Below are 20,573 nucleotides of genomic sequence, written 5' to 3' on the forward strand. Positions count from 1 at the left end.
CTCGTCTTTCAGTCGCAATAAACTTGATGGGAGAACTTTACTTTGTACTGGTGCTGCGTCACCTAAGCAATGTCAAGCGTTTCGAGTTCCAAAGGTAGAAGAGCGCTACGGAAGTGACAGCCCAGTACCTGCTCTGCAACCAGTGGAGTCGCCCTCTGCTGGCCAGTTTAGGAAACGCTCACATTGTAAGCAGACTTGACCCGAGTGTTATGTCGCTGCCTAGTGGGCAACATGAAACAAAACACGATCAGCTTCTCGAAATGACAACATGACAAACGCCAGGTCTTTTGAGGTTTCAGTTTTATTTAATGTAATTTTCCAGACCTGCAGAGGACAGTTAAACTTCCTTTTAAGCGCCTCAACTTTTTTTTTATCCCCCTTCTTCCTCACAGCACTGCGTTAAAATCCAATTCATGACTGGCGGTTTCTCCCATTTTGATCATTGTGAGTCAATACTGTTAATCAGTGAACAGCGGAGGGGGTGGGGGGGGGGGGCAAGAGAACGAGAGCAAACGATGGTCACAAATTAAGACTTGAAAAAGAAGAAAGGCGGAGGATGGCAGGAGAAAAGGTCAAAAGACAACGGCAGAGAATAAAAGGCTGAAATTGACCGCTACAGTACTTCGTATTGTATTGCAGCACCTTTCTTTGTGACACACGCTCACTTACGCTTGTAAAAACCGTACACAATAATGTACAGAGCCCCAGACATGACAAATTGTGTGAGACGTCAAACCCACGGAAGCATTTTGGCAGCTGCCATTATGCCTGACCACAAATTAGATCACATTTTGTAAATATAGTTTTAAAAAAAAACACCAATATTTCACAGACAAATGATTTTGTGAGCACAAAATTCAGTCGAAATTTGAATTTTGCGGCCAGTAATTACTACGTTGCGGTCCAAAATGACTAATTTGTGGTCACAAATGTGCATCTCATGGAAACAATGAGTATTTTGCTGCCACAAAGGAGTATTTCAGGATTAAAATTACTAGTTTGCAGATTAATTACCATTTCGTTGGCACTACCAAATTTGCATCTCATGTCCATTATTAGTATTTCACCAGCACAAATGACTACTTCCCTGCCACAAATTACAAATGTGTGCATACATGATGTCCAATTTGCAGCCCCATATGAGTATTTTGTCACCACAAATTAGTATGTTGTGCGCACGTTATACCTAATTCATGGACAAAAATTGTATTTGGCAGACCAAAAACAAAAAAATTGTGTGCGTGTTGTAATTAATTCAGACAAAAAAAAATTGTATTTCAAGGTCAAAATGTGGCCACAAATGAGTATTTTGTGTGTATATCATATGCAAATTATGGACCAAAATTTTTATGTGGGTGAATTTTTTTTTTTTACTGAGCACTCTGTATTTAATTTGTGGACAAAAATCTGTATTTTGCAGACATTTGTGCAGGTTTCATCTCTCGTGCCGCACATTTTAAAAGCTGCTCCCCTCATCATGTCAAGGGCTGAGTATTATTGCAATCATTCACATGAGACCTCACCTCCTCCCTGCACTCGAGCCCCAATCTCCCTTCGCTCCACATTAAGGCCTCAATTAAAGCCCTCACGGGTCGACATGGCGGGGGCGTGGGGGGTCGCCCACCTTCCTCGCCTCCCCAATTAGTACTTCAAATCTCCTCCGTCTAGTGTTCCTTCCATTTACTTGGTGGCTGTCCATATTAGGGCTAAGCTACTGTAGGTACCACACGGTGGCACTGTGAGTAAGGAGTCTAACCCTCGTGCTCAGGATATGTGCCACCATTTCCCACGGGGTCCGGACCCCCTCGTGCCCTCTTCTAACCCGCCCCTCTCCTGCAATCGGGCACTGCTCTACCCTCTGATACAGAGGTTCAGCAAAAACGTCCCCAGTAGAGGGAATGTGGGCCACCAGGGCACTCGAGCCGGGGGCCTTTCGGTGTGCCCCCACCCCACATTACGTGGAGCCCCATGCATAACCTGTGCCCTGTAATCCTCCCGAAACCTTATTCTCCGGTGCCTCTCGGCAAGTGATAAAGCCAAGCAACAACTTTCATCCTTGTTTCACAGCTTTGCTTTGCGACTATTAGACTGCGCGACTGTCCAACAACGGTTTACACTTCATCGTTAGTTACGTTTAAAAAGAAGACCCTCACTTAAGCTTAATTGAATCGTTGTCAGTTTTGGGGTGCTCAGTGCTATGCTGCCACCCCCCCCCCCTCCCGCCCATCTAGTTCTAAGGAGTGGTGAGGGTCGCAGACGGAGATTATGGATTAATGTGTGCCACAAACAAAAACAGGGAAAAAAAGTGGACCAAAAGAAAGCATAGTTGTTACTTTGTTAATCATATTTCATACTCTGCAGAATGATGTGTTTCGCTTTTGAGAGATAAAGAAGGGGTGGGGATGGGGGTAGATGATGAGTGGGATAAATGGGTGGTTGTAGTCTTGTATTTAGTGGCGGTCCGCGGCGGCACTCTGTAGCAACTCTGTGGCGGGCTGTCCCGGGGGTCTGAAGGCGGTCTGGAAGCCTGGCGGGGGAGAGTGGAAGTGGCTGACGGGGTTGGCTGTGGCGGGGGGCATGTAGGGGGCCCAGCCGGCAGGGTTGGCTCTGTGGTGAAGGGGGAGGTGGCCGTCCAGGAGGGTGCTGTGGAGGGGCTGAGGGACGGGCGCCGCCACCGAGCTGGCCGGACCGTCCATCTCGGTGAGCGCCTGCAGGGACTTGAGCCAATGTGGGGGGTTGTCATCCTGGAGACAGTCTAAACTGGTGCCTGCCGAGGCCGGGATGCCTGCGCATTACAGCAATACAAGATATCAATTGGCGATGCAAAGAAGGAATGGACAAAACCGCCCCAAAGATGGCGGCATCTTCAAAAAAGACTTGAGGCTAGAATTACTGGCAAAGGTGCATTCACAAAGCATTGAGCAAATGCTGTGAATTACTTGTGGACGAGGGATGTCCTATTTTTTTCCCATTTTTAATACATTTAATCATTAACTCATTCAGTACCAGCCAATTCTGGACCAAGTCTGAAAAGACGTTTAAAAACGTCTTTGGGAGTGAATGAGTTCAAATAAAATAAAATTTGGGGCATCATGCCTTGAATGTGGAGTTGTGGAACAAGTGAATCACTGTGAAGACTTTCCAGATGTATCATACCTATGAGAAAAGTGCTTTTAAATCATGTAGCTTGGACCTTGTTCGCTGTGTCCAACGCACCTGTGATGATCGCAGGGTCCATCCAGCTGGCCGTGCTGTCCCAGCTCAGGCTGTGTGAAATGCCCGCCGGCCCACCGATGTGGTTAACACTGTTTGAGGACGAGGAGGACGAGGAGGACGAGGAATTGGGAAGGCCCCCGAAGTTGATGTTGATGTTGGGCAGGAGAGCTCTGAGGCCATCTTGCCACTCTTTCACCTTTAGGCCTTCTATAGAGCCGCTGTTTTCTGCAAGAGGAGCAAAACCACGTGCTGCGGGTTACTCAAAACTTATATTATGAATCGAACAATTCAATAATTAATGGGATTTTATTCCACCAAATTCTAGAATTGGGCAAAAAATAAATAAATAAATAACCTCAGGCCACGGTTCACTGTATTGACAAGGAAAGAACAAAATATGGCTGAGGAACACTGTACAAGGTTACTACATCAGGGATGTCCAAATATTTCCTTCCAAGGATTTAGAAAATGTTATTTTGAAATGCAAGGGCCAGTGACATTGTTGACCTTTAAATCATTTCCTGTAACATTCTAAAACCAACATATCAGTGTCGTGTCAGCAATTATGCATTGCATTTTATAGATGTCAGAAGTATGAAAAGAAACAAACCCAAAAAAGGAAACAAGCAAAGAGTCAAGAATATTTCAGTATTTTGGGGCAGGATACTATTGGCACATATTGGTTGCGGGGTTCCCACTCTTCCACTTGCTTTTTATTTGTGGACCTTTTAAGGACTTTTGAGGGCGACTTTAGCCATTTTTTAAGGACTCAAGGACGGGGCGAAGTGGTCGGAGAACATGCAGACAGTACCTGAGATGGGGATCCCTCCCAGACCTGTGCTGTGCTGAGGAGGCAGATTCAGGTCCAGGAAATTACTGTGTGAGGCAGCGCTGGCTGAGTGGTTCAAGTGTGTGAGGTTATTCCGCGAGGGGATGCCCATCCAGGGGTGTCTGGCTTGCTGCTGCTGCTGTTGACTGGCCTGGCCGCTGTGCGTGCCGGGGAAACTGCACGAGCTGTAGATGGCTCTGTGATGGAGCTGCGGGATGCGAGGCACGCCAGCGGGGAAGTGATGAGAGGTACCGGCGTTGCCGTTCGGGGGCGGAAGGCCGGGCCCATGATTGTTTCCCTGGGCGCGAGGCCCCGGGGAGGCGGGGCTCTGGTCTTGCACGGACAGCTCCTTCTCGATCAGGTCGGCCAGGGCTTTGCGGGTGACGTCGAACGGGTCGAAGCCCAGGTCGTCGTCCTGCTGTTTGCTGGATGAGCCAAAGCCGAAGGCCGCCTGCCAGTCCGTGGAAGACGACACCGGTATCGTGTCTGCCGCCAGAGCAAACGTGGACGTTACTGGAGGAGCGACTTCAGTAGCAAAACAAAGAAAAAAACTCCGGCCCCCGGGCCTTGGGTTTGACACCAGTGCCAGAGGAAAAGGTTGAGTTACCTGATGTGAAGAGGCTGTGTGGTTCCGGAGTCATAGGCCAGTCAGCGCTGCGGGGGTTGCTAGGAAATGGAGGCAGACCAGTGGGGAGGGGGTTGGGGTGTCTGAAATTGCTGTTGTCCGAGAAGAGCGATTGCGACTCCGCCGCCGCGCCCTCGAAAGGCGAGCGGGCCGTGAGGTCAGACACGCTGATGGGCACCACCAGGCTGGGCTTGGTTAAACCCGGGGGAGGGGACGGGGAGTCACTTGTGGGTATCTGGAGAAAGGAAAGAGACAATGTGCTTGTTTTCTTGTCCGACTTGTTCATGTGGAGGTAAAAAGCGGCCTCTGAAGTGGTTCTACCTGTTGTAAAGTATCACCGTTCACCATACCGATCGACTCGGAAGGCTTGTCGCTGGGGCTGCAGGCGCAATATTTCGTGTATTAATAATAGAAAACCAAACAGCTTTATGTGTAATAAGTATAGCCTGTCCTACCTGCTGCTGTCACAGTTGGAGGAGAAGGGGGACATGGCAGTGCACTGGCCGGGACCGAGGTCTGCATCTAGACCATCTGAGGCGAGACCCTCTTGGTCTAGATAGTCTAGCAGCGGAGGGGACTTGCGGTCCTCTGAAAGGCCATTGGCTAATTTGCTATGACCTGACAACGTGGGCCACCCATCTTTGCCATTGCTACTGTTTTGTCTGGAGCAAAAAGGGGAAAAAAATAGGAGGGAGGGGGCAAAAAAAAGTAAGGCGTGGCTACAAAAGCAGAAGATTTCGAGAATTCAAGAAAATGCAGACCTTTGTGTTAAGCCCGGTTTACTCTTTGATTTTTCCGTTCCGCACGCCGGAGGTTGTAGAAAGCTAGGGTTGATTTTGTACAGGTCTTGGAGGAGTTTTTGCTCATACTCTTGATGTTTCCCTGCCTGGAAAGGGGAAGTGAAAAGGAGTCAATAAAGTCAATGCAAAGAAATAACCAAAGCAGGGAGATCCCACGCGCTCAACAATGAATGACATTACCTGCATTTCGTCTTTCGTAAAGCTAGCCGCTTCATCTCCTAGCTCATGTAGATACATACAATCAGGTTTAGGACACTGCATACTTTTGAGGAAGTAACTGCAGTACTTTGTTGTGCCTAAAGAAGCCTGGTAGAGGAAAATGAGAACGAGAATAACAAACCGCAAACTAAATCGGCTTCGTTCCCATGGGCCAAATGGAGAATCGGCACAAAAAGTCACCTTGAGCGTTCTGCCATCAACCACCACGTTGTTCACACACTGTATAGCTCTTAGAGCGTCTTCGGGGCGGACGTAGGTGACGTACGCGCTGGCACTCGGTCCCTGGACCATCAGAAGTGAGAAGAGGAGACAAATCAGACAGACAGCTGCTGCAATAATTTAGTTTTTGCGGTAGTGTTGTGATTCAAAAGAGAAATGGAAGGTCATCGGCCCTCCCCTAAAAATATGTCCCTTTTTATTCAGTGTCCAAATCCAAGCAAAACCCAATTGAGTCACAACAAATCAAGTGATAATCATCTCTTCTGCTTTTAATGGTTGCAAGAAAATAGAGAGGAGAGGAAGATTGAAAGCGGTGGACTAATGAGGGGAAATAACGCTTATAGACAACAAGCGGAGCACAAGCAGAGCCCTCTTTGGATAAATTAAGTAAAGTGATACCTCAACTTGCAGTTTTTCCTGGGATAGAGTATCTTAAGGTGCAAGCAGAAATTTGAGTGACAAGTTGCAGATGCCATTACCAGAGTGAAGCTTAAATACAAAAACAGAATCGCAGGCTGCATTTTATCAAACCGCTTAACTTAAGCAAGTCCACTGTCTGGTTTTAATGCTAACACACAATTCAAAATGCGGTAGACGGATTAACGAAATTGGCATCAACGGTGTTGTAGTCAAAACGCCTTCAGCGACAGATTTGAACGCAAACACAGCAGCAACACGGGGAAAAAAAAAATTCTCACAGGCTTAAATTGTGCAGTCTTTGTGAAAAACAACTACTATTACTGCACCAACTACTATTACTACTTGATAGCAGCTTTATTATAATGTTTCAGGGTCAAGTGGAGGATGTTGATACCAACCATCGATACTTTAGGCAAAAAAACAAAAAAAGATATTGGCTAAGTCCTTCCCTGTAATAGTTGGCTGCAGCAGATTAACATCTGTGTCAGAAAGAACGGTCTCTGTTCACAATTCTTGGTCATTGTGGTAAATGAACGTTTCTGTATCAAAACTAAGAGTGGTATCGGTCCTCTGTATCGGTGAATAGTCAGAGTGAATACTCGTACTGGTATCGGTCATGAACATCCCTAAATACTGCACGTTACAGGGGAGAAATTCTTCTTCGTGTATGAAGTGTCTGTATATACGCCCTGGTGCGTATATCAGGAGGCGCACGATGTGAATGGACATTGCAGGATGAAATCATAATGAACAAAGTTGTTATAGTTTCCATTCTATTTCATGAAATAATATACACACAGTGTAGTTTTACTTATCTGAATGAAAACACATTGTATTTGTTTGAGAATGTTGGTTGGTATTTTTTTGGGGAACGGATTAATGGCATTTCAAGTCATTTCAAGAAGCAAAGATGATTTAAGATGCAAGAGTCATGAACATGGTCACGGAACATATACGTTTTAGAAGTCAAGGGCACCGGCTCTATGCACCAATCAAACCATCCATCCAAATGGACATTCTAGCTTTATAACAGACGATTTTTCAGGGAACATTTTCAACAAATGACCCCTCCCACATGCACTGTGAAATTTTAAAATGCTTGTATCTCCCAACACAACAGCTGCATGCATGGAAAACCCAAGACAAGTTGGCCTGCATTTACACACTAGTAGTCGTAAGCAAACATTTACAGTCAATCCTTTTTTTTTCTCCATTAGCTTGCTGGATCTGATTGACGTCAAGCAGCTCTCTCTCGCCACAACCAAACACGCCTCATTTTATTTGAAACCAAATCAAGATCATTGTCATTTTTGATCCACACCCAGAGTTTTATTACTACGTTCCCACATGACCATATTAACCACACCAAGGCAGAAAAGGAACTGCAGTTTGATTGAAAGTGAGCAGAAATGCGAACCCCTAACAAAACAACAACCACAAAAAAAAAAAAAAAAAAAAACCTGTACAAAATTGTACAATCATGCAAACCGGTGGAACAAAAGTCAGCGAAAGCAGCACTGACAGCGTTTTGGTCAGGCAACTTTTACGTAACTGTCACGCAGAAATCAACAAAAGTAAATTGGTACAACGTCTGTGAACTCACCTGTGACCCGGCATAAGATGTACTATTGTTGATGACCACTTTATGGATCTTCCCAAACCTCCCAAAATACTCGGGTCGTTTTAGGACCTGCGGGTGCAACAAAAACACTTCTGAGCTCTTTTCAAGCACAATTATTTAAAGAGAATACAATTTCATCAAACGCGGCTATGTCACATTCAGCGAAAGCTCGTCCCGACGGCTCACCTCCGGGTCGGCGAGTCGCTGCGAGAGTCCCACCACGAAAACCAGGTTTCTCTGGACCACTCGGACGCTGGCCAAGTGCTTGCGGTTCTCCGTCACCTTCTGCTTCTTCTCGTTCTGTTTCTGCTTCTTTTCGTTCTTTATCCTCTGGATCTCCTCCTGTGACAGAGGCTTGTACACAGCGGGGTCCTCTGGGTATGGCTGCGTAAAAAGACAGCAAACGTCATAAATGGAGTCCGGCGTCACGATACAGACGAGTTTTCGGTTGATGTTGAGAACTAAAGCCACTATTACAGAAAATATTTGCATCAAAGGCGTAGACCATAAACAACACAATTAAAGCAATCAAATAACCAACAGGAAGCATGCGAGTAGTAACGTTCATTCATTACATGCCGTTCGTAACCTCAAAAACGCGTGTGTCAGCACCGAGTCAACCGAAGTCCACTGTTATTTGTTTACATATTGACTAAGTCTTGAGCATGTTCGACATACAGTGGAACCTCAACAATTGTACAAGACGTGACATTTTCAGGGGGGGTGGGGGGGGGGGGGAGAGAAAAAAACTCAAGCATGTGACATGGGTGTTGGATGTAGTGAGCAATATTTAACAAGTGCCTAAAGAAATGCCATTTTTATAATCGAATGGAAGAAATACATGTTTTTTTTTCCATGTGGAAAAATAAGGAAGCTCAATGTATTCCTAATTCATTTTGAATGCCCTGAGATAGTGCTCACCGACTGGATTTAGGGTTGCATCGGACTTGTAGACTGCTGATAAAATCATACAATTCCATTTTGAAATGTATTGCACGTTTGAGATACGCGTATTACTGCAATAATGATTTTTCTTTTCAATATATTGTGCAGTCGTACTATATGAAACAACTTCTCACACTTCCTTCTGGGACTTCTTTTCCGAAAAGCATCAAGCAACAAATGAAGCTACTTTTAAAAATGTGTTTAGAAACTTTTTGCAATTGAAGTGACTCAACCGCATGAAACCAAATGAATACAACTAAGCTGCATAGGATAATAAATAAAACCATTTTTTTTTAAATTACGTTTGTTAATACAAATCAGATGCTAAAGAGAAGTATCTTTATTCACACATTTCAAATCATTATTTGAGGAACTGGCCGGTCAATTTGAGTAATGCCACCGTGTGTGTGTAATCTGTGTAATAGTGTACGTCATGGCAATGGCATCATCACTTTGCAACGTTCAGACACAGAAAGACCAGATGTAGCAACGTCTATTGAAAATTAGTTGGCATCACTGCGTCAGACCTTAGCAAACCTTGCGAGATCTCAGGTTAGTAAACATCGAAAGCGAGGACGAGGTCTCGAGCGCCTAAAAAAGGAAACGAATGGCATGACCTGTCAGCTCGACAATGAGGAGAGGTCGACCCAGTTGAGGCTGCACGGTGACAAAGTCATTAGTGTGCTATTCATTATTATTAGTATTAATTTAATAAAAAAAAATTCTTAAGTTAAAGTGTTCAAAACGGCTTGCTCTCTTTGATTATGCAACATTAATGGTTGAAGAAATATGCCGTCCTGAAAAGTGCTGAGGTTAGAGGTACCAGGATTCCGCCCGAGGCCGGCAACTTATTAAATAAAGAATGCAAATACGCAGGCTTCTTCAAAGTAGCTTGTAAGATGAGCCGGGCACATCGGTATAATTTATGCAAGTGAATTTCATCATCAATCGAATTTCCAGGTTTATGAATGGTGGGTGTGTCATTAAATCTGGACGGGAGAATTGCGGCACTTTGAAAGTGTGCAAGCCAGACGCAAAAAAGAAAAAGGAAAAAAAAAAAAGCATGGCATTTCAACAGATTCATTTCTAAGTACAACTTTTAAAGGTTTTTAACATTACATTAAACAATCAATTCCATAATTTCAGCACAAATAACATTCCCTTTCCTATTCAACTATTTCCATAACTACCCACATGGTCCAATTAGAGCTGTTCAATGAAAACAGCCTCTTGCCTCCCACCCGCCCTCAAAACGTCTTTCCTTCAATCGTCCCAGGCCTTGCCTCCGCACTTTTGCTCAACCTTTTCAGGCAATGCGCTTTTCATATTCAATTGTGCATGCATGAAATCTGGTCATTTAAATCAGGATCATGCAAAATATATGTAAATTCCCTTTTTAGGCTCAACCTTCAATTTATTAAATTCCTGAATTATTCGGACTAATTCCCATGGAATATTTCCAACTTCACAGTGACCCCGCTACGTCCTCCAGGTAAGTCTTCCTCACCTTTCTGCAGGCCGGGCAAAGGCCATTCTCGTCTGTGCGGATGCGGTGCCAACAGAAGCGGCAGATCTGGTAGCCGCAGGTGCAGGGGAAGAAGTTAACGTCGTCGATCTCCAGCGGCTCCATGCACAGGGGGCACTCCATGGGGTCGTCCTTCATTTCAGGGCTATGGGACATCCTACGGCGCGGCGAGGCTGAGCGTTGAAGCGGACACGGAGCACAGAGCTGGGAGAAATCAGAAATAAGTGCGACAAACATTGTAGGTCAAGCCATAACGTGAAGTGATGTCGAATACCAATCCTTGAAACTTTAACTAACGCGCCTCCTAAATGCCTGCTTGGTTACAAGATTAAATTCAATAGCTTTCTATTCCACTGCAGGTGTAGCCTGACTGTTTTGACATTCACGAGCTAGAGTTGCAAAGCTATCGGGCGCATCGTTGTGGTTGCGAATCGGTGGAATCCAGGATACTGGAAAGTGGTGAAATAAGGGTTCCGAGGCATAAATAGGCAGTCGTGGACAGCTGCCAGGGTCACCCAAGATCACACAACCAAAATATATACCGGTATATCAAAATTGCCAATCTTTGGGAAGTCATCATCACCCGCCCAGTCAACTTTTCCATTTTCTATCATGCATGTCCTCAGTGACTTTCAGGTGATCTGGGGCAGGGATATGAACTCCCATCCTCAAAACTGTGAGGCAAATGTGCACACTACTCGTTGACCATGCTGCCTCAAGTCACTTCCATCCACTGTGAGAAACGAGGTTGACCCTGATCTGGTCGCAAGACTTTTGAAGAACGCTTTTTGCAAACAACCTGCTTATTCATGCCTATGGACAATTTACAGTCTCCAGTGAACCTCATGTGCATGTTTTGGGAATCTGGGAGGAAGCAGGGAGAATTTGTCAATTCCTCACATGAACCCAGAGCAAAGTTTCGAACCTAGAATCTCAGAAATGTAAGAGTCCTGCAATTTAGAGAAGACTTCACACTAAATGAAGAACAAGCTGATCAACTTATCTATGTTTTGACTGAAACCCCAACATGTATTCCAAACGGTTAGCACAAAAAATAAGTAAAATAAGATCAGCATGAATGTGATACATTTGTACACTGATCCAGTGCTACTTCACGCCTCGTACTCATCGGCAGTGATTGTGTATAAATAACGTGTTGTTAGCAGTCATGCTCTACTTAGTATGTGACAACACGGGTTGCCAGAACTTGGGAGTCCGATCCAGATTTCTGGAGCCAACATGAAAGAAGCCTAAGCATAACGAATTGGAGGAAAATAAACAGCAGCATCTCAAATGCTGCGTGTGCTGTTGGCAATGCAGTTGACAGGTCATTGTCTACACGCCGTTCAGTACAATCAAAAATGTGTCCGATCTTCGGAGTCGTACCTTTTGACAGATGTTATTTGACCACCGCAAAGGAGAAGCTAACATTAGCCGCGATCGCATAAAGGGAATCTGTTTTTTATATAAGAAGGCAAGGAGAGAGGGGGAAAAGGCGTCCACAGGGTGGCTGGCGGATGTTCTTAACATTCAGACTTGTTCGTGTCCAAGCAGAGTTTCAACACGACACTGATATGAACTACTTTAAAAAACGGTTGACAGTGACACGACGTGACGTTTTCCCCCCCGTACATACTGACAGCTCGCTGGTAGATAAACGCCTAGCATCGGTTAGCCTCGAATGCTAACAGCGGAGGCTTACGGACGCGGCCTACGAATGCTAACGGGGAGCTGGGCGCAACTTGGTCACGATTAAAGTGTCTGACAGCGCTCTCACCGGCTCGGGGACACTGTAGCGGGGGTCGACCGGACTCGAGGACAGTCGACAGCCGCTCGGCGAGTCAACAAACGGGCGACTTCGGCGATTTGGAAGGATCGTGAATGCGAGTTAGCCCGTCTTAGCAAGTTGTCTTACGTTAGCGTTACTTACCCTGTCCGTATTTAGCTTAGGATTCCACTCCAAGAGTCACACCGAATTGGGCGGGGACTGCGAGCCAATGTGTGTGAAATGTCCAAATATCTCGAAGCGTTCCCTTGGGATAGCCGTGGATGTGTTGTTCGGTTTTAATTAAAAAGCTAGCAAGGTCTTTTTTTTCTTGCCCCTGTCTTTTCTTAGTATTGAGGAGACAATTTACGCTCAAACCACCATCTTAGCTAGCATTAAAATAGGGAGGAGGGAGTGGAGTAGTGCTCGACGCCACGGAGTCTGCGCACACGTAGCGATGCATTGTGGGAGATGTAGTTTTGGAACGTTTGAATCAGCCTTGCCCATGGGCAGTCCATTTCCGTGTGCTGCAAAGATTTTTAAATCTTGAACTCAGACTAAAATATTTCTTTGTAAATTTTAGTCATTTTTACATTTTTAAGCTTTGTTTATTCAGGTGAAGCAATTGCTAACGTATTCTCATTTGCAATGTCGACCTGGCTCCAAGAAGCTGATGATCAAAAGTGTGACTTACTGGCCTAAAACTGACAGGAGTGTTGTAGAAGTGAGTGTAAACACTGGCAGAAATTTATAGGAGTTGCATTTTCTCAACTCAATTTAACTTTATTTATTGAGTACTTTAAAAACAACCATCACTCCATACAAACTGCTGAACAAGGAGTAAAATTCAGACATACATAAACAAAGACAGTGTCTTCTCTCTAATGAACATTATTAATTTTAATTATTAATATTAACACACAATAATAGCAAGTACATATGAGCAAATTCGTTATTTCAGAAGGGTGTATCAAACTGGTAGCCTTCACATTAATCAGAACCAAAGAAGTACAGTAACCCTCAGTTCCAAAAAGGCTGGTGACATTTGGATTAAAGAAAGCAGGACATACTCTGCCCCCCCAAGTTGTTAAACCGTAAACATATTTAAATGCTTGGTATTATTACAATACATAATTAATTTTGCATGCCCAATATTGTTATGCATACAGTACATACAATATGTCACAAAATTGATTACACCTGTCAGAGTTTTATGAACATTTTATTATATCTTTTCATAGGACAACACGAAAGACATTAAACAATGTACAGCTTGTCAAACAGTGTAAACTGACAAATTGGACCAACTCCAAATGCAGTCAGTCTATCCACATGAAAGTCGGTTTGGGCCAGCGGTGATTTTCGACGTGGCCGGGCTCTACTGAGTGTGTCGTCAGGACGGGGGCGATAGGATGCGGTGATGCAAGGGACAGGCGTGCGGCCAGGAGACCCATCCGAACACATGTGTCCGTGTCTCGTCCCTGGACGATCCCGGCCATCAAGGCGCCTGCAAGACTGCCCGCAAGACAATGATCACTTGTCTTTTGTGTTAAGATTTGTTTTAATATCAGAAAACCAAGTGTTTTCTACCTATCCCCTGCTCCTGAGACGTTCATTGTCTCATGTGCCGCTACACTCAGGGCTGGGTAGTGGACAGCGCACAGCTTCCTCGTCTGCAAATACAGTACAGACAATCACAGTAAGATATTTATTATCTTTGATCCATCCATATGTTGGTGGGTTGTGTCCTGTGCCCGCGCGTTTTTTTTTTTGTTCCAAACGGTAGTTCCTAAGAAAATGAGCACTCAGAAAAAGTGACTGATGTTCACTGAATTAAAAATATGAGCGGCTGTGGCGAAAATGACAAAAGCATTTCACTTCAATAGTAGTTCACTTCATTTCAATGCGGAGAGGGAGGGAGAAATTGCGATACGACTGATTTGAGTTTGTATTTGTCACGGAAAGGCTCAAACTCGCAAGTCAACCACTGTCATTTTTTTCTGAGCTTCACATTTTGAATGCATCTCTTAGCTTCTCTAGTTTTGTGAATTGAATCAGTCAACTTCTTGCCTTCCTCTGTTTCCTTGGCTTCAAGTTGACGGAGCCCACGTGGTGTTCACCGCATACCAACACTCCATTCTTGCCCAGGGTCACCACCAGGCAGTGGAGATGCTCCAGAAGGGGGCGTGAGAGGGCCACGGCCAGACTCAGCACCTGCTCCAGGGAGTTTGGGAGCACTGACAGCCCCCCCCCACCAAATCACATGCTCACTTGGACATGAACGCAAACAAAACCTTCAGATTTTTACCTTCAGGTGTTTGGAGGCCAAGTGTTTTGTTCATGGTGCACAATTCCGCCAGGTTGGGTGACGCGTAGGACAGCGACTTCCAGGCGTCCGACAGGAAGGGCTTACAAGCTTTTTCTGAATCCGTCGGCTCGTACCAGACTGCACATTGAGGTTACACCTCATTCATTAAAAGCTGTGAGTTCCATTTTAGGGACTTTTTTTTAATATCAAATCTACCGTTGATGTCGTGATGTTTGGCGACGGAGCAAACATATCTGATGGTGGATGCCGGGATGTTGCCATCAAGACACACCAGAGAAGACGACAAAAGCTGCTTTTCAAACCGTGACACCTATAGGAAGATCATATAGATGACAATACATTCGTTTCAGAGTACAATCAGAAGAACTTACACATTGTTCTGTTATCTGCTGATGAATGTCCATGTCGCCCAGTCCAAGACTGAGTTCTCCATTTTCAGTGATAACGGCACAGTAAGTAGCTGTGCTTTGACCTTCCAACCTCATCACGTTGCTGGTGTCCTGAGGGCAAGAGCACACACGGCAACGTCATTTTCCGACCGCAAACTCGTAGTATAACTTGAACAAGCATCTAGTGACTAGGATTGAAAAGCGTGGGAAAGTTTCCAGTGAATTTCCATGAGAATTAAAAATTTGGGGGAATAATCTAAATTGGAAACTTTCCTTGGGAATGAGTCCAATTTAATGGCGATATGTCATATTGATGCATTTATGTAAAATATTTTTGTCACAATCAAAAATCCGTGCAAACTAGATGGCTCTCCTTGCCCAAAATTCACAGAATTCTGCACCCCCACGGATGATAGCTACCATATGTTTGCAGTAGTTGAAGACGGCATCGCTGTGAGAATCAGCTCCGGTGGCCGAGATGAACATCGGCTGATGGCCCAGACGGCTCAAACAATCTTAAAAGGCAAGCACACTGCAAAAATGAGCGCAATCAGATTTCGCAGGAAAAGATGATCAAAATAAAGATCACATCTACGCACCAGCGATGTTCCGTCCTACGCCCCCGTATGACTGACAAACACTTCCTGGGTTGGTCTGTCCAAACTCAAGAGTGACAAGAGTTTAAAAATAACCATTATTTTTGTTAATCCATCTATGCCAATGCCCTCTAGTGACAGGCAAATCAATTAATTTGCTCTTCCATTAGATTTCAGAGAGGACACAATTGATAAGCGTATCCACTTTTTGTTATCTTTTTGGTTTGGTTGTGTGCAGTGCGTTTTTTTTTTTTTTAATTCAAAATGTGTGCCTTGGCTCAATAAAGGTTGGGAAACTGCTGTCTGTGTGATACAGATGATAAACTTACTTGAAGTGCTTTTGTTTTTCCTTTTGCAATAAAATCCACATTTATTCCTCCGATGACAACCTGCAGCAAAACAGAATTGCATTGTTGCCGTGTACTGAGCTTTAGAGGGAAAATTCACTTTTGAATAGGCTTGTATACAAATAGTTGGGTCACAGAAACGCTTGCACAATCATCACATGTGAAATGAAACAAGTGCATTTCCTGAAAACGTGTCTGTGAGCAAGCCTCGCACGTACGTCATAACACTGATAACGGCTAATTAAAATAATAACCGCCCCCTCATTGAGTTTCTCTGCCCCATGACAAGATAGGCTGGGTGAAGATCCAGAGCTGCTTTCAAGCCAAGACACTGTCAGCATTACCATTTAGAAACAGCGAGGTGTGATACCCCAACTATCTTGTCAGAGCTAAAGGTAAGCAGAGCTGCAGGGACTCTCGTTGGATGCACATATTCGTGTTAGCAACGAGCGTTAGCTTCTGCAAAGCGGGACTTACATAGTCACTTGATTACAGCGTATGAAGTGATTTATATAAGTGAAAAATCTTTTAGTGTTTGCTTTTTTCTTTGGCAACAGTTTTAAATAGTGGAAGGGGAAAAAAAAACATCTGAATATGCTAACACTCACAATACCAGATTGAGATTGTTTAGCGGGATGATGTGATGCGCTACTTGACTTTCTTTTCTTCATCCGCTTTGACAGCGCGCAGGCGATCTGACTGCCAACTTTAGCGTTGTTATGAATGAGAGCAATATCTACAAGCAAAATGAAGGAGTGGTAACATACCACATTGGTGGCTGCATTTCTATTGGAAGGGTTCAATTAGACATGAATTGTTCGAAGGATACTGGCTAGAAGGGACTCTCCTTGCGTCAGCTCGTTGACCCTTTGGAGAATGTACGGCGTCACGTCTCTTCCAGCGATACCTTGAGAACTGAGTGACGAGAAAAATGGAGAGCAACTGTTGTGTAGAGATTGAGACTATGAAATCTGATAATGGTCAGAAGAGGTCAGCACTAGCCTTTTAAATAAATGTCATTTTCTATAATCGCATGGCACAAGTTCATTCTGTGACCATGCTTAACTTTCCCCATTGAAATGAATGGAAATGACATTCATCCATTCCAACCGCCCCAAAAATGACAACAGCAAAAACGTTTGTAGTGGTATTTTGCCGATTAAAAACAGAACTCTAGAACACTGAACTTTATAAAAACACCCAGTCATGACACAATTGAAAATGTGTTGACTGAAACAGGGCGGGAGGGTGACCGACTGGGTAGCACGTCCGCCTCACAGTGCAGAGGTGCAGGGTTTGATTCTGGCTCTTGCCTTCCTATGTGGAGTTTGCATTTTCTCCCCATGCCTGCGTGGGTTTTCTCTGGGTACTCTACTGAATGGAACACTTGAAATTGTCCCGAGATGTGCACGCTTTGGCTGCCTGGGGGCAGTATAGTACAAATACACACTCACAAAGCCCCAGTAACATTCTTTGCAGAGGATAAAGAATATATGCTTGTTAGTATTGTTATGCTATTTGTCTCAATCTGTTAGATTTTATGTGTGCAAGGAAAATGAAGAGTATGCAAGCCAGGTTGAACTTTTCATTCGTATATTTTAGTTATACATGCAATGTTCCATACCTGGTCTCTGCCAAGGCTGTCTGTATTGCGCGCTCTATCTGCTGGCCTGCCGCTGCATGCTCTTGCGGGATGGGCACAGCTATCAACACACCACTGTGGACACCTAGCGACAAAGTGCTCTCTAATGGGGGCAAATTTGTGACCGTTAAGGCATTTACAGAAAACGTTGCGTTTGACTCTTCAAAATGTTGATTTTACCGATAAGTTGCGCAGCGTTGTCAGGGTCACAGACTTGGTATGGGGAGGTGAATCCGCTTATCGGTGAGAAAAAGGCTGGGAAATCTTTTGACGTGCCATAGGTGGCGACGCAAACACCCTGGGTCTCCTGATTAGGCACAATAAAACGTGTTTGGATGACGGATGCTATCTCAATAAACTAGAAATTTGTATTTCAAATGACCACTCCAGCTGTACTTCTATTACAGAGCGAGCGCCTTCCCGAATAGGAACTACCGTACACAGTGACAATTCATTAGGAATCACAGGAATACACGTGCGACCGCGTTTCTTCTCAAAGCTCTTACTAGGAACTCCAGAGTGCGCCCGATGTCTAGAATAGATTTGACCCCCGCAGATACCACCGCGATGGGAGTCCTGCCCAGTTCTGTTAGATCAGCACTGATGTCCAGACCTGGACAAACATCGTACCCGGTAATGGGCAAACATGAGGGCAGTAACTCAATAGAGGGTGAAAATACAAAATATGCAATAGGGGCAAATGAGACAAAAGATGGTTCTGTGATGAAAAACAAAAACACACTTATTGTTATGGAGTATAAAGATCACATGCAAGCCGAATAATTCCATCCATCCATATTCTATCGGGTTTGTTCTTTCATCTCTCGCCTTCCTGTGTGGAGTTTTCATGTTGTCCCAGTGCTTGTGTTGGTTTGCTGCTCATTCCACATTCCAGAAGCATATCTGACAAGTGTATTCAAGACTCTAAGGCGCTATCCATAGGTGTGAATGTGAGTGTGAATGCTTGTTTGCTCTTTGGCGCCCTGTGATTAGTAGGCGACAATCCCCAAGTTAGTTGGGATAGACTCCGGTTTACCGAATGAAAATATGTCACTATTAAAAAAAAAAAAAAATGATGGAAGATGGATGGACTTTTTAAGGATATTCGGACAGCCCGGATTTCCTTCAGGTCACTTCTGCTTGCCTGGACAAAAGGCATCAACCTTTGCAAAGCGCTCCATCATAAAAGCTGTTCTCTTACTGTTCTCTCCATCTCTGTGCACTCCCCCGATGCCTCCAGTGACAAAGACGGGGATGCCAGTTCGCTGTGCCGCGATCATGGTGGCCGACACCGTGGTCCCCCCAGAGAGCCCCTGAGGACGCATCATCATCATCACATCAAGTCATTGGTGGGAGGTAGTGGAGTATAAAGATTTTCTTATTGTACTAAAGTAGTTTCTGATGACATTTTACTGATACTCGCTTCATTTGAAAACTGTTATTTTTACTCAATACACTGGCAAAATTGCCCTATTACTTTTTAACTCAATATAGTTGTTTATGTAACATGGGCTCATGATTGAGTATAGGCTCGAGACATGCTGTTGATGCTTTATGTGTGTGTTGTACTTGTGGCTTCTACATGCAAATACAACCCCCTTTTAAAATCCTTAGTTGAGCTGGATCAAATTATATTCCTTTGTTTTCCCCTTGAGAACATAAAAAAAAAAAAAAAGGTCCCTTTTTCAAAAACGCCCAATGCCTAAATTATTCTCCAAATCTGGGATCAGCTTCTTACCACCTCTGCATCGACTGAATACAAAACAAGGAGCTTTATATTTCACGTTTGAGTGCCGCATCCGCACCTGGCTAACCACATACGGCAGATCACGACGAGACACCTTGACGGAGCCGTCATAACGGGCCAGGAAGTCCAGCTCCTCCGCAGACAAACCGACACGAACTTTGCCTTCAATCACCCCGACAGTGGCGGGGGTGGCATCTTGGGCCCTCACGATGGCCTCCACCTCTCTGGCTGTGCTGCGTTGATCCACACACTCAGCATCACGCTCATTTGATATGATATGTTGTCACACGGTTTGCTATTCAAAGGACATACCTGAGATTGTGAGGATAGGGCATGCCTTGAGTGATGATAGTGCTCTCCAGCGCCACCACCGGGCGATTTTCTGCCAGCGCCTGCGATACTGATGGATGAACTTGAAAGGGGCTGTCTAAAAGAGTCATCATATATTACTGTACAGTAATCAGTCGTGGGACGTAACAATCGGATTTTTGACAAACTAAGGAGTAGAGAGTCCAGAACTCTTTTTGCAAAACAAAAAAAGGGACTCAATGTAAAAAGTCATGAGGAAAATACACTGAATATAGTTGAAAACAGCTTCCTGAAAAATCCACTCAAGTACAGTGCAAAATATTTGCAATTTATAAGGTAGCAAAAAAGAAAAAAGTGGGCCTAAAAGTTATAAAAATATAAATGATAAATAAAAAAAAAATCCCATTTAACAATATGAAAAATGAATTCTAATTTCTTATTTCAATGACTCAAGCGCTCCAATTGTTCCCCGTATTTAACAACGCTGCAATTACAGAGTACAATTTTTGATGCAATAATGGATACAAATCCCTAATTTGAGTAGAGGGGGAAGACAAAAGGCCATTCTTACCATTTGGAAATGTCCAAAGTCCTCTTCGAATCATCACTGCGGAGACTCGCTTGAGCATTTTGTCTGTTTAATATGGGGAGCACTTTGACAACATGTGGAGAACTTCATGACACTTTGCAACACGGTCCTCTTAACTCTTACCTTTCCTTTTGTGACAGTGCAGATTTGGAATACGCTAGTCGAGCAATATGCACTGCATCGGTCCAAAGCTATGATACAATGAATAAAAGCAGTTTGCGGAACAACTTGGTGCTTACCTTCTCCGCCGCAATTGGAATGCTGGAAACTTTGCCCGGTAGGTTGAACTTTAACCCCAGACAGTGTTTACACGGACCAGATTGCATCAATAACAGAAAACCGCTGGTTAGCCAGGAAAAATAATTGAGGAGCGAATGTATGCTAAAAGTAACTACCGTTTTTTTTTTCTTCTTCTGTATTTGTGTTCATTGTATTATCACT

The 20,573-nt window shown here is 44.3% G+C and overlaps 2 protein-coding genes across 9 annotated transcripts; both read right to left on the bottom strand.

Moving 5' to 3' along the window:
* Nucleotides 1-282: 282 nt before the first annotated feature.
* On the bottom strand, nt 283-12,572 carry cnot4a (CCR4-NOT transcription complex, subunit 4a). 3 transcript variants are annotated; one of them, XM_086109673.1, is made up of 13 exons: nt 12,350-12,572; nt 10,402-10,623; nt 8,136-8,333; nt 7,932-8,018; nt 5,870-5,971; nt 5,651-5,776; nt 5,432-5,556; nt 5,126-5,332; nt 4,992-5,049; nt 4,653-4,905; nt 4,028-4,531; nt 3,217-3,441; nt 283-2,785 (listed from the first exon to the last, which is right to left on the bottom strand). In XM_086109673.1, exons 2-13 carry the CDS (start codon nt 10,573-10,575, stop codon nt 2,451-2,453), a joined length of 2,394 nt encoding a protein of 797 aa, XP_085965799.1. In that variant the 5' UTR covers nt 10,576-10,623; nt 12,350-12,572; the 3' UTR covers nt 283-2,450. The 3 variants fall into 3 exon arrangements, with proteins under 3 accessions (XP_085965799.1, XP_085965797.1, XP_085965798.1); XM_086109671.1 differs by having other exon boundaries at nt 5,870-5,975; nt 7,930-8,018; XM_086109672.1 differs by lacking the exon at nt 12,350-12,572 and adding an exon at nt 12,197-12,328 and having other exon boundaries at nt 5,870-5,975; nt 7,930-8,018.
* An 815-nt stretch (nt 12,573-13,387) lies between these two features.
* LOC147206674 (uncharacterized) lies at nt 13,388-20,405 on the bottom strand. 6 transcript variants are annotated; one of them, XM_086110148.1, is made up of 19 exons: nt 20,256-20,405; nt 20,115-20,177; nt 19,547-19,661; nt 19,329-19,467; nt 18,689-18,800; nt 17,994-18,100; nt 17,668-17,794; nt 17,470-17,590; nt 16,675-16,760; nt 16,454-16,581; nt 15,828-15,887; nt 15,502-15,565; nt 15,323-15,417; nt 14,885-15,013; nt 14,709-14,823; nt 14,493-14,630; nt 14,255-14,421; nt 13,775-13,857; nt 13,388-13,699 (listed from the first exon to the last, which is right to left on the bottom strand). In XM_086110148.1, the coding sequence occupies exons 2-19, from the start codon at nt 20,170-20,172 to the stop codon at nt 13,504-13,506; spliced, it is 2,040 nt and encodes a 679-aa protein (XP_085966274.1). In that variant the 5' UTR covers nt 20,173-20,177; nt 20,256-20,405; the 3' UTR covers nt 13,388-13,503. The 6 variants fall into 6 exon arrangements, with proteins under 6 accessions (XP_085966274.1, XP_085966272.1, XP_085966275.1 ...); XM_086110146.1 differs by having other exon boundaries at nt 19,293-19,467; XM_086110149.1 differs by having other exon boundaries at nt 19,293-19,462; nt 20,256-20,400.
* Nucleotides 20,406-20,573: the final 168 nt, after the last annotated feature.

This window comes from Hippocampus guttulatus, chromosome 4 (assembly GCF_054856545.1).
Source record: "Hippocampus guttulatus isolate MCC_2025c chromosome 4, RoL_Hgut_1.0, whole genome shotgun sequence".
In the NCBI taxonomy this organism is placed as follows: domain Eukaryota; kingdom Metazoa; phylum Chordata; class Actinopteri; order Syngnathiformes; family Syngnathidae; genus Hippocampus; species Hippocampus guttulatus.